The following is a 12457-nucleotide window of genomic DNA, read 5'->3' on the forward strand; positions in this document are numbered from 1 at the left end:
GCTTTGTCGTTGCAATTTGAGAGAAAATCATCCAAAAATGACCTAGAATCTGAGACTGAACTGAACTAAACTGATGAATGATTGTTTGGTTGAGCTTCTACGAAGCATAATTTTAATCTTCTGCAATTAGTGGTGCACATAAGATAATTTTATGCTCAGTGAATGACTATTTCTCACAGAAATTCTCCTTTGGAATCATAGTTGATCTCTCCTTTTGTGTTTTTTATCTCTACAGGCTTGTACCTCAGACTTTTTAATCAAAGGACAATATTTTTTTCTAACACAGTTGCTCATCTTTTTTGACTTTCATGTGTAGAAAATAAGTATAAGACTTTTACACCTCACTTCACAACTTGTCAGATTGTCAATAAACCCGACACACACTTCAAAACAAAAAGAATGGCACTAACAAAGTTAAAATACAATTTAAAAAAATTGTTTCTCGTGAAATAACAAGTTGTTTTTAACTTTGGAAGATAAGAGGCTGTTTATGCTGCTTTACAAGAAACAGATTGAGGAAAACAGGTTTTTAGGGCTTTTAATTTATTCATATATTCAGAATTATAAGCGACAACCTTGTGTGTGTGTGTGTGTGTGTGTGTGTGTAAAACTCCTGTACTGGTTGAAAAGTTTCTACAGTGCAGTAACTTATATAAGCTGAGTCGGAACATATCCGCCTTAATGTGGTGGCTGGTCTGCCTTCAGGGAGGGATTGATTTAACTTTGACTGCAGCACATTTTCTACTCTACTTCCCTATTCAAAACCCATCCTTCACCACTTCTTAACACTGAGTATATACAGTACAGCTCCCAAAGTCCATCTCCTTAAATGAAATTACATTGCTTAATCTTTTTCAGTATTTCGTTAGACCTTAGTAGATGGGGATAAAATATGACCAAAAAGGTCTGTTCTGATCAGAAGTTTTGCACTTCTTCACGGTTTATCTAAGCTCAGCTACAGAATACATTTCCTACAGCTAAAGGTTCTAGTCTAAATATTTTAACTAAAATATAAAAGATATACATCTCTGGTACAAAACCTTGCTAAAATGTGTCTGTGGTTTAACAAATATCCACTTTGTCTTCAGCTTAATGTGCTGTAACACACCATGGGACATTTCTGTTTATGTAGGATCAATACTGTTTTTAGGTGTCTGATGATAAACATGACATTTTAATTTGAAGGGATTTAGTTTGTTCTCCTGACCAATGAGACCCACAAAGAGTAAGTTCCAGTGTGCTGGTAAACAACGTCACAGACAGCCGATAGTAACAAGTGTTAAGGGTCAGAGCTACATTTCCCCTGTGACCACAAAACGGTCCTGTAAAAGATAAGCGCCTCAGAAAATGAATTTTAAAACAATATGAGCTGCGTTAAGGGAAGAAGAAAGCATTTTTACAGGCAATAAAAATAAAACAGAGGAAAGGGGATGTGATAAAGGCCCTGTCCAGACCTGTCCCTGGTGATCCGCTCACAAGTGGACAGCTCTGAGTACGTCACTTCACACCTGGAATTAAAGTGCGTCTCCACATATGTCTCAAGTGACCACTTGTGATCGGATCTAACTTCCTCACTCTATATGCAAATAAATATGCGTTTTTGTTCTTATCCAGTCCTGCCATGTCATAGAGAGAGAGAGAGCGGGGTAAGGAGGTGCTGAGTGAAGAAATGCTCTGCTGCAGCTTTACAATAAAACACATTTGAAGTAGTAAATTATTTTTGGTTCATTATGACTACAACTGTGGCAGGACTAATTAGACTGTGACAAATGCTGTCAGTCGAGTCGGCGGTCCTTGTGGCCCAGGACACTGCTAAAAGAAATTGGCCACATGTGGCTCAGGCCACCTTCGAATGAGGTCTGAGTGATCAGATCTCAGATGCGTCTTCAATGTGTCTTGGGTGCGTTCACACCTGAGATTAGAGCTGTCCACTTGTGATCGGATCAACCCAGACAGATGTTAATGCCAGGTCTTAACGGGGCCTTAGAGGGAAGAGGGGGGTGTGAGGCATTTCACATCTTGCTAGCTGTTTATTCTGTATCAATCCTGCACTACTAAAATAGCTTCAGGTGGCACATTAGAATCATAAACTGAATTTTTAAAACATTTCTCAGAGATCTAAAGTGCATTTATCAATGTAACTAACTTTGTTTGGAGCTATCAAGTTCTGCGGTTTTGCAGTGCACTGCACTCTTCTCATTATATCTGCAGTACATCTGGCAGAAAAATAATTGCCAACTGTTTTGACAACTTATAATAACTTTCATTTTCTGACTAAAAATACCAAACAGTCTCTAGTTCAAGCTTCTTGTTTGTGAGTATCTGTAGGTTTTGGATTGTTGGTCACAGAAAACACAACATGTCAGCTTGGGCTTTTTCCCTATTTTCTGATAAATTTAATGATTAATGGATTAATCAGGAAATAATCTGCAGATTAACTGATGGAAATTATGGTTCGTTGCAGCATTGTATGCTTGGTGACCATTTTTTTCCTACAATCCAGGCTGGATCTTATTGCACATATTCACCTAACCCATGACGTGACAAAACAGATAGTTAAACAATCATGCATCATGTCGAGGCAAGACTTGATTCCACCAGTTTGCAGGTTTTTGAGAATGTGATGCTCATTTTGGCAGATTTGATAGCCATCTGTAACCTGAGCAAAGACCAAGGAGAGCATCTGTTATTTGGCCTTTCTAAATCATGTTGTCCAGTTCTCTGCTGTGTTAGAGGCAGTTTTATTGAGACTGAAATTCCTCGTGTCTTTCCTCACATATTCACACATAATAGTCTCCAATTAAGCTTTAATGCTCCCTTAAGTCGATTTTCATGATACACGTCCTATTTAATTCAGTGCCATCCATCATTATAGGAATTTTCATACTTGCTCAACACCAAATTTTGCATAGGCCACTTATCTTTTCGTGCTTGTTTAATAAAGAATGCATTATTAACCACCATTTCTTTGAGCGGTAAAAGAATGTGTAGAACTTGTCTTTGAAGCTTTTAAAACAAGTCTTAAATTTTTTTCCAATTAACTTGTAGAGTCATGCAGAGTTGAAATATCAAGTAATTACCCTGCACTCCAACATAGCCTGCCTTTACCTTTATTAAGAGGAAAGGGAAAGACCACCATGTGCTCAGAGTGTTAAAATCTGTCTAAATCTCAAAGATAAATTCTGGCTCGTCTTTTCACGTCCAACGTCGGTGTGACCATTGGTATACTGCTGCTACTGGTTTTCCTGCGACACCACGAGCAGTCTACCCAGTGTGAGTTTGGCTTCAACGTTTGCTTTTGCCTAAATTGCAGTGAATGAATTTAGACCTCACATCTGGTTCAAGAGAGCGTAAAACTGATAAGTCAGTCAATGAATCTCATTAAGCCCATTGTGCAAGGCTAATACTAGGTCTCTGTACAAAACCCACAAGCCCTGTGCTGTTCATTCCTCCTTTCACCACAAATTGAGACGGAGATGCCATGCGATTATATATTTTAATGTATGTCAGTTTATGGTTATGAAACGCTGGTGTCAAATATATGTCTTCTTTGAATTCTGACCTGAAAACAATGTTGATGTTATGTTGACATATTGTCAGTATAACTCACACCCTAAACTATTAGGTTTGATGGTCAGAAACCTGTGTGTGTGTCAGAGAGAGAGAGAGAGAGAGAGAGAGAGAGAGAGAGAGAGAGAGAGAGAGAGAGAGAGAGAGAGAGAGAGAGAGAGAGAGAGAGAGAGAGAGAGAGAGAGAGAGAGAGAGAGAGAGGATGCATTTTCAGGGTATTCCTTTCATTTTGCATTTACAAAACAAATAATAGAACCATCCAGAATTCAGTTTTTTAATTAGCACTCATACGTTCAGTGATTAGATCCTACCTATCAATTTAATCTTTTATCCTTCTGATGCTCAGCCAGGGAACTTTTGCTATTTAAATTAAATTAAAGAGATATGGTCAGCCTGGTCTGACATGGTCGGTGTGATCCGAAAGGTTGATTTAACCTGAATATCATAATTTCAATACGGTGAGGACAATATTTAAATGTCAGTCGTGCCATTAAAATATTTCAATGGTAAATTCACTAACACAAGCTGCAAGCTCCACGTATTCATACAGATAACAACATTAATCATATGATATGTTCATATTATCATTTAATACTTTATATACTGTGGGTCATTTCTGCTTTCGGCAAGGAGAGGAAATGTGTTCGGGAACACAGCACTCAGTATTTTGAATCAGTGCACAAGCCACTATGTCCCAGTGTTCCCTTATTTTATTTGATTTTATACTTTAAAGTTTACATATTAGATCTGAGCAGGATAGTGCTGTTTATTTGATGATGGTGAAGAGGTTTACCTCCATTAAAGAAGGAATGTAATTTCTCAAATGTCTTCTTTTCCCCAGTTTTCAGTTGACCTGAATGTTACAGTGGTTTTGGGGTTCACAAGTATTTTATCTTTGTCTTCCCATTTTAGTCATGGATCACTGATATTGACTGGTTGAGCTGAATAAGCTTCCAACAGGCTTTTTTTTTTTTTTTTTTTTAACTATGAACTATGATACCAGGAGCATTTTGATTGTAACTCCCACTGACAATGTGGAGAACTAGATGAGGACAGTTTGCTCTCTTGAGAATATGTTCTCCCGGAATCGCTTCAATGGACAACATGGAGCAGGTGTTGCCCCTAAAGGAGGCACAAAGGCTAAAGTCCATCCACCGAAAAAGAGGGCCCCAAACCCCAGGGTAGCACTAGTCATTCGGGGTAAAATACATCGTCTCTTGCAAGGGTCTGCAGACCATCATGTCCCAGAGTCCCACCTCTATTACACAGGTATTGAGGAGGAGGAGGCGGAAACAGAGGAAGGCAGAAAGGAGCACAGAAGGATATATCCGAAGGTTAGTCCCAGGGCTGACGCCTACTCTCCAAAAGTATCAAATGGTAAAGAGCATGGAGTGGCACCAGGGCCGCCATGTGTAGGAGAGGTGGAGCTGAACAGAGAGGGATGTATAAGAATACCCTGCACTCTGCAGCATAAAAGCTCCAGATCCCCATCAAATATGAAGCGAATCTCCTTTGACCCTGGGATTCTGACAGCTGCTGAGCAGATGCGACCACCCTCACACTACAGTCCAATTGGCCCAGACATGAATGGTGCTAAATTTGCAGGGGCAGCCGGAAGAGATTTTTCTTCACCACGTATTCGGCCAAAGAGACCATATTCTACTGGAGACTGTGTAGATTACAATTTCAACAGAGCTCTCCCAGGTACGCTGCTAGAAGAGGATGAAGACAAAGAGGAGGAGTCAAGTGCCATCATTGAACATATTCTAAAAGAGCTGAGGGGGATCAATAAGATCCAGGAGGAAATCTCTGACCTCAGGGATTACCTGACCTCAGTTCGAGGGTCAGTTGAGGAAGTATCATCCTGTGTAGATGCAGTATTGTTGGAGATTGAGGGTATTCGTTCTAGCAACAAGACTGGTTCAGTGGTACATGCAGGCACCTGGTCAGGGGCAGGGTGCAAAGATAGTCCATCCCCTCGCAGAAGGCCAGCTAGTGCTTATGGCAGTTTAGGGAGTGCAATGCCAAAGTCTGATTTAAATCTTTTCCCCCAAGTCTGCAATGAGCGCCATAGCATCCATGGAGAATTACTGCTACCAAGGGCAGAAGAGTCTACTGTTTCCCCGATTGTTGAATCCGTGGATCACCAGGAGCTGGAGGAACCAGAGGATACCTCCGACCATAGCTCTGATATCCCAGTAGGTGCTTTAGCAAGAAAGCTCAGCTTTGGCTATCTTGAACGGCAGGATGGCCAAGACTGTCCAAGTACTAGCTCCTTGTCGTCTGGTCATAGTTCCAAGTCTGAATCCGACCTAGAGAGACCAATATCTAGTCATGAAAGAAAACAGCAAAGAGCTGATGAGAGGGATGAACACTGGACTAACGCTGGGCCAACACACAGTGCCTCTCGGGAATCTGCGTGGCATAGGGAAACTGCTTACCTCAGGGACAGACGTCGAGAGGAGCATGAAGGTGAGAGCCCTCCTTGCTGTGAAGGAGCTGGTAGCTGGGGTCACTATAGTGGAGCAGGTGGATATGGAACATTGGGGCAATGCTCCACAGGAAGCTCAGAACATCTCTCTGTTCGATCTAGTAAACATTACAACTCACCAGCCAGCACCTCCAGCAGAGAGGAGTGGCAGTCGCGGAAGAGAAGGTCTAAAAGCCAGTCTGGGATTCATGTTCCAGCAGATACCAACCTTGAAGCCCCGACTTTAGGATATGAGTGTGCTGCCGATTTCTCCTACCCTCAAAGTTCTGGTTACCATTCAGTTGACGGGCACGATGAAGAAGCAGAGAAATTTGACTATCAGCAATCAAGTGACCTCAGCTACACAACAGACTGTCCAGCTGATAGTTATCAGAGAACTTACTTAACTTGCGAAGAGTCTTCAGCAGTGACATGGACTGATGCATACTTATGTACCACTGTAGCTGACGTGGATAAGCCATTCGTCCAAGAGCATGAAGCGATTAACCAAAGCTTAGAAAACCGGCTCCCTCCCTCTGGCAGTGCAGACGTCCAAGCTGGTGGTTTCAATGTCAAGCGCATAGGCCGAGCTGTACTTGATTTTAGTTCAGCCTTGCGGGGTGCATTGCGGAAACTTGAAGTACCTGCAGCCCAGAATACTGGAGAGGAAACAGACTTTGAATTATCAATGTCTTCTGAGCTGCCCACAGCTGAGTGGCCTTCAAAACCTTTACGCTATGAGGCACAATTTGAGCAAATATCTGACGAAACCTCAAAAGGTCATGTGGTTGATAGCAGTAATGCTGTTGGGGAATTGAACAAAAACAATACACTAGACAGATCAAATATTTTCTCTGTGGAGCCTATCCTTGAAGAAGCCGACAACAGCCTTACACTGGAGTATACAGACACCTCCAAACATCCTCCTTGTTCAGATAAGTTCCCTCCATGCCTAGAGGAGCTGTCAGTCTGCCCTGACCCAATTTCCAGTAGCACTGCAATACTGCCTCCACCCGATGGCCTTACAGAACAACCTGCAGAAGGCTCTGCAGATGGTCTTGCAGATCTGAGTGGTAAGGCCCAGCTTTCGCAATGCACCACTGCAGAATCCCTCTCGGTTTCCCTCTCGGCTGATGAACCTACGGCACTGGAGGAGCAGGGAGAAACTGAGGAGCCACTGCCACAACAGCCAGCCGCAGACATTGCTGTGGCCCCGGAGGGCAAAGCAGAAGGAGATGCAACAGAGCCACCTGTGGAGATAAGCCAAATGGATGAACGCAGGCTGAAGTGCCTGAGAAGCTTCCAGCAGATTCTGCGGGAGAAGCGGGAGACCAGGCGTAACCTCGCCAGTATGACCATGTCCACCTTCTCTCAGGATGACGTTGAACAAGGTAGTCATAACTGCATTTTAAGTTGAAATCATCTTTCGTTCCATGACGTACATTTCGTCTTTTGTATTTTGTGAAACATTCCTTAATTTCGAGTCACTGATGAAAAGAGAGATACAGTTACAATTCATCTTTCTTTATTTTTGTCTAATTTATTCCCATTCTTCATGCTTTAAACAGCCCTCGGGGTAAAAGAGCATTGGCGTTTTTTGTATTTTAATTTATTCAAGTGGCTATAAATTACTCATTTATGATTTTATGTGGAGATAATAAATGTTGTTTAACTTTTTGTGATCATAAAAGTATTGGCTGTTCCTTTTTCGCCTCACCTTTCTGCCATCAAAGCCTCTCACTGTTGGGGAAACTCTTTTATCTGGTATTCTCTTTGAGTACGTTCACAGCGGTTGTGAATAAGCCCCAGTATCAAAAGTCTGTTGAGTATTTACTGTACCAAATGGTCTCTGCTGATACACTAACTTTCTACCCCTTGAGAGTAATGTATCATCTGCCACTCACGAGTCCCTTACTCCACTCTGAGGCCCCTGCAGTAGCCATTTTCTGAATTAGAAAACATTAATTATCTCCTTGGAAAGCAAGCCTGAAATTAAAGAGGAAGGAGAAGGGAAATATTAAGGGTCATTTTCTTGATAAATTATACATGTTAATGAAACATTTATGACCTCAGACCCCATCTATCTGAAAACTCAGAGGCAGCGCTGCTTTTAACATTACACAAGCATTTATAACAAAATGAATAATCCAGGGTGTGTCTTGTTATTTCGTATGATGAGTCAAACAAGACCATGACTGTTTTTCTTTTCTGCCTTTCTTTGGTTTTACAGATGGAAGTCAAGATGGAGATCAGGTTACCTCTTTCGTGGTTTCTCTCTCGTTAACATTATAAACGTCACATCTTAGAAGAAGTTGCTCTTTCTGTACAATATTTTGTGTGTTTTTTTATTTATTTTTTATTTTTTTACATTGTATTATATATATATCTGTTTATTTAATTTTCCTTTTGTTTGTGTTTGAATTGTTTTCTGCCCATTTATAGAAAAATATTCACTTAATCTTGAAAATACCATCTTTCAATTCAGCGTTAATGAAATAGCTTTAGGTTTTATGAGATTTCAGCCTTAATGCATCTGTGCCCTGTTGTTTCAGCCATAAATATAAAAATGCCATACAGGAATAGGTCAGTATTGATTAGGACGCAGTATTGATGAAATGTAGTATTGATGTGGAGTCTGTCAGGCAACACCATGTTTGTTTGTTGTGTTACTGTCACTGTGTTATCCTCTGCACTAGCTGTCAGACAGACAAAAATACACAGATAGGGAGCACAAGTCAATATCTGGTGTGTATTTACTGGGAGTATGTGTGGTTTGGGAGGTGTTTACTTTATGAGGTGAAGCCAGATTTATGATGCTCATATAATGTATGAGGACAGTATAATTGATTGAAATGCAGTGCTGGAACTCAACCAACCCAGTTCGGTACCACTGAACCTGTTTCTTCTTCTCACTTTTTCTTTTCTCTCGTGCTTGTGTGTGTGTGTGCATGCTCAAGTGTTATAAAACCAATAAAAGCTATCGGCCTTCAAATGGCTAAACGCCTGACCTGTGACTTCTATTTCAGAGCCGAGATCAAGATGGTGACCCCAGCAAGCACCCATGGGCCAAGCCGGGGTCAGTAAACACTTCTTGGCGTCTGTGTGTGAATTAGAGAATGGGATTATCTGATACAGTGTTTGCACCTGGATTTTCTGTATTTAAATATTGTGCATTTTGTTATTTGTTTGTGTGTGTACAGGGGAAACGCACCGTTTGGCATTGACAGCATGCCAGACCTCCGCAAGAGGAGGCCCATTCCCCTTGTTAGTGAACTGGTGAGTACATGTCACTCCAAGTCAGCCTCATGACATTTTCATTTTGACCTTCACTGAACTAAACGTGGTCAGACTCAGGATTTTTTGCTCACCACCTAAATACAAACAACAAACTGCATATTGAGGATCATTTATAGGTTAGATTTTAAAGTTTTATCTGATGTGTCCGCAGTTTATTGAACTAGGATGATGGCATACAGAATGAATAACACGTGAAATTAAGTCTCCAACGTGTGAGATTTGTCTAATATTTGAGAATAACTTTTCACTAATTACTAAAGAAGTCACAACTCCAGAAACACTTGCAGTACACAGAAAAACTTTATTAGACAGACGCGTTTTGGCTTGTGGCCTTCATCAGGTTCATCACAAAACACATTACGAGTAACATTCGAATAGGCTAAGTATGAGACAGAGAAAAAATAAACATGATTGGCATATGTTTGTACTAAAGGGACCTTGCCCTTAAATGAATCCATTTGATGTGGCGTACGTCCACCTCAGAAACACTTCAATTTACAGAAACCTTATAAAGCGCTATAAACACATGAGAGGAAACAAGATGCAACATAAAATACAAAGGTCATCATAAAAACACATAAATACATCCAAACACTGCAAATCCAAATAATTGAGCCATATAACACTTTAAAAACTAATACTATAAAAATTATAAACACATTAAAACTTGTTAACTGAGAAGTCCTTGCTCATTCCCCCTGGAAATAAACTTTTAATATAGAAAATCCAAACTGCCTCCCTCTTCCTCTGAGATTGATCATTACCACCTCTTTGGCTGCGCTTAATCACTTCTATGACCATAAAAAAATGATGAAATGTGATGTTGCTTTTCACTGAAATGTCTTGCAACAGGACTAGTTATATAAGGTCATTAATTACTATTGAGACTAATGACTAAACATAAATAACTATTATATAATGCTGTCTCCAATGCTTCAGCATATAAATGTATTTACAGTCAGGTTGCATGGTTTGTTAATGATATTATCACAAAACTCAAACACCAACGATGTGAAACAAAGTCACACTTGAAACCTTTGTTCCTCAACAAACTCAAAATGATTAGATATGGCAGGTGACACCGACACTGACACAGGTTTGACTGATGTGTTTTTTTCATTTCGTCTGAACAGAGAAAATCATAGAGATGTAGAGAGTAAACACTGGTAGACCAATCATGGCTTTATTTTTCTTATTTTCTGTTTTGTCTTACTTATTAGTAAGAAAAATATGCATAGTGTTGGTCGATCCCCTGAGACAGGAATCTATTTGTTTGTCTCCTAACCATTTCTTTCTTCTTCTTTTTTCCTTGCACATGTTGCCTCCCTCCCTTCGTCGACCCTCAGGCTATGGTGAGTAAAACAAAAGCGAGAAACACAGTTTGTTGGTGGTCTGTGTTTCAAACCCTGACTGAAGTGAAACACTTCGATCCGCTCAGTGTGAAGGTTTCTTATGTGCATTGACAGAAATCAGCCACGAAGCACGCACACATACAGTCCATACAATCACACACTCATACAAAAATATCTGTCATTGTTCACCTGTATTTCAAACAGTTCTGACAAACACAAGAAAAATCAATTCCTTCTTGTGAATGCTTTCAGCTTTCCTTCAGCCGACTGATGCGTAGAGAGCAAGAGGCTTTTTCTGTGATTGGTGTTTTAGCTACAAGTCCTTTAATTAACAGGCTTGTCTTGCTGTGATTCAGCATCTCAACAGCTCCATTTTTTAAATTACACACCTGCCTCTCTAAACAAACAAACGCTGATCAATGTTTTGGTAAATTGTGTCTCTCTCCCTGTAGTCTAACATTTACTTTGAAGTACTTTGGGTAGGCTGAGATGTACATTCAGTGGCTAAGCTCTGTCATCCGAGCAGTTAAAACTATGAATATTCAGTCGCTGAGATCTAAGAGACTTGGCTCATCTGATTAGAGAAACTTGTCTCCATTGAATTGAAAGTGGATCCTCCAGAGTGAAGGTCACACTTTCAGCAGCCAGAGTCTTGGTGAAAAAGCACCCGTGAGGTTTGAAGAGACATATAAAAGCTCTCGCATAGTCTGGTTTTGTTAAAGCTATATGAATCTTTTCCACATTAAAATGTGTAAAACAGCCAGACCGATGTTATATATTTTCATGAGTTGTGTACTTACATTATCCCAAATGTTTCCAGCAATTCTCGAACCTAGAGATGATTTTAATCATGTTAACGGCCCATTGTAGTTGTCTGTCAGAACTTCAAAATTGACCTTTATCCAGTTTTAAGCGACATTTTGAAGATACACTTTTTATACCTTGGTCGTCTCCAACTATATGTTTTAACCACATGAAGGATTTTAATCATTGGAAGAAGTTTTCAGAGAAACAAGCTGAGAAACTGTTAATCAGCTTAACTCCCAGCCGCTCCAAGTTGTCCTACGTTTGCCAACGAGCATAGATGAATCACTGAATTTTAATGTGAAACTGCTTCATTCAGTGTGTTTACCAGTTTTAATCCCCCGGTCCGTTTGTTATGGAGAGGAGGACACCTCTGTGGATAATTCGGCTGTCGGTAAAAACCTCCTGAACGTCTGAATCATAAGTTACCAGAGAAACAATCAAAACAAAGGTTAGCGGTGGTCTCAGCTCCCAGCCCTTCCCTGACGTCCCTTGTCCATTGGACAAAGTAAAACTGCTTTATTTAGTGTTGTTAATGGTTATAGTCACTGGGTCTGTTTGATTTGGAGAGGAGGAGACCTCTGCAGATAATTGGGCTCCTGGTAAAAACTTAATGAGTCACTGACAGTGAAGTGAATCCAAACCAGGAATGGTGGCGGTGAAGACAACAACTCCCATGATCCTACGCTACTTCACGATGTCGCCAAACGCTTTGATTGAGATAAACCCCTAGTGGTAGAAGTTATGTGCTGCGTGTTTAAGTTTTAGCATTTCAACTTACACAACTCATGAGGAGATGGAAAACAGACAGGAGAGAGACAAAGACTTGGCAATAAGACCATAACAACCCAAAGGATCAACAAGCGAAAAAAAATAAAATAAATAGAAGTGTGGTCGTAATTAATTTGTACGTTTTGTTAGTTTGCTACTGTTTTCAACTTGTTGTTATGTTACACGCAATAGT

The 12457-nt window shown here is 40.4% G+C and overlaps 1 protein-coding gene across 1 annotated transcript in view; it reads left to right on the top strand.

Annotated features, from left to right (window-relative positions):
* The window catches only part of LOC130169248 (protein unc-13 homolog B-like), a 180700-nt gene that overhangs the window by 96852 nt on the left and 71391 nt on the right, over window positions 1–12457 (top strand). Inside the window, exons 11-12 of the mRNA XM_056375810.1 lie at window positions 9067–9116; window positions 9241–9316. Coding sequence (XP_056231785.1) covers window positions 9067–9116; window positions 9241–9316 — 126 coding nt within the window. The remainder of the gene's footprint in view (window positions 1–9066; window positions 9117–9240; window positions 9317–12457) is intronic.

This window comes from Seriola aureovittata, chromosome 5 (genome assembly GCF_021018895.1).
Source record: "Seriola aureovittata isolate HTS-2021-v1 ecotype China chromosome 5, ASM2101889v1, whole genome shotgun sequence".
In the NCBI taxonomy this organism is placed as follows: Eukaryota; Metazoa; Chordata; class Actinopteri; order Carangiformes; family Carangidae; genus Seriola; species Seriola aureovittata.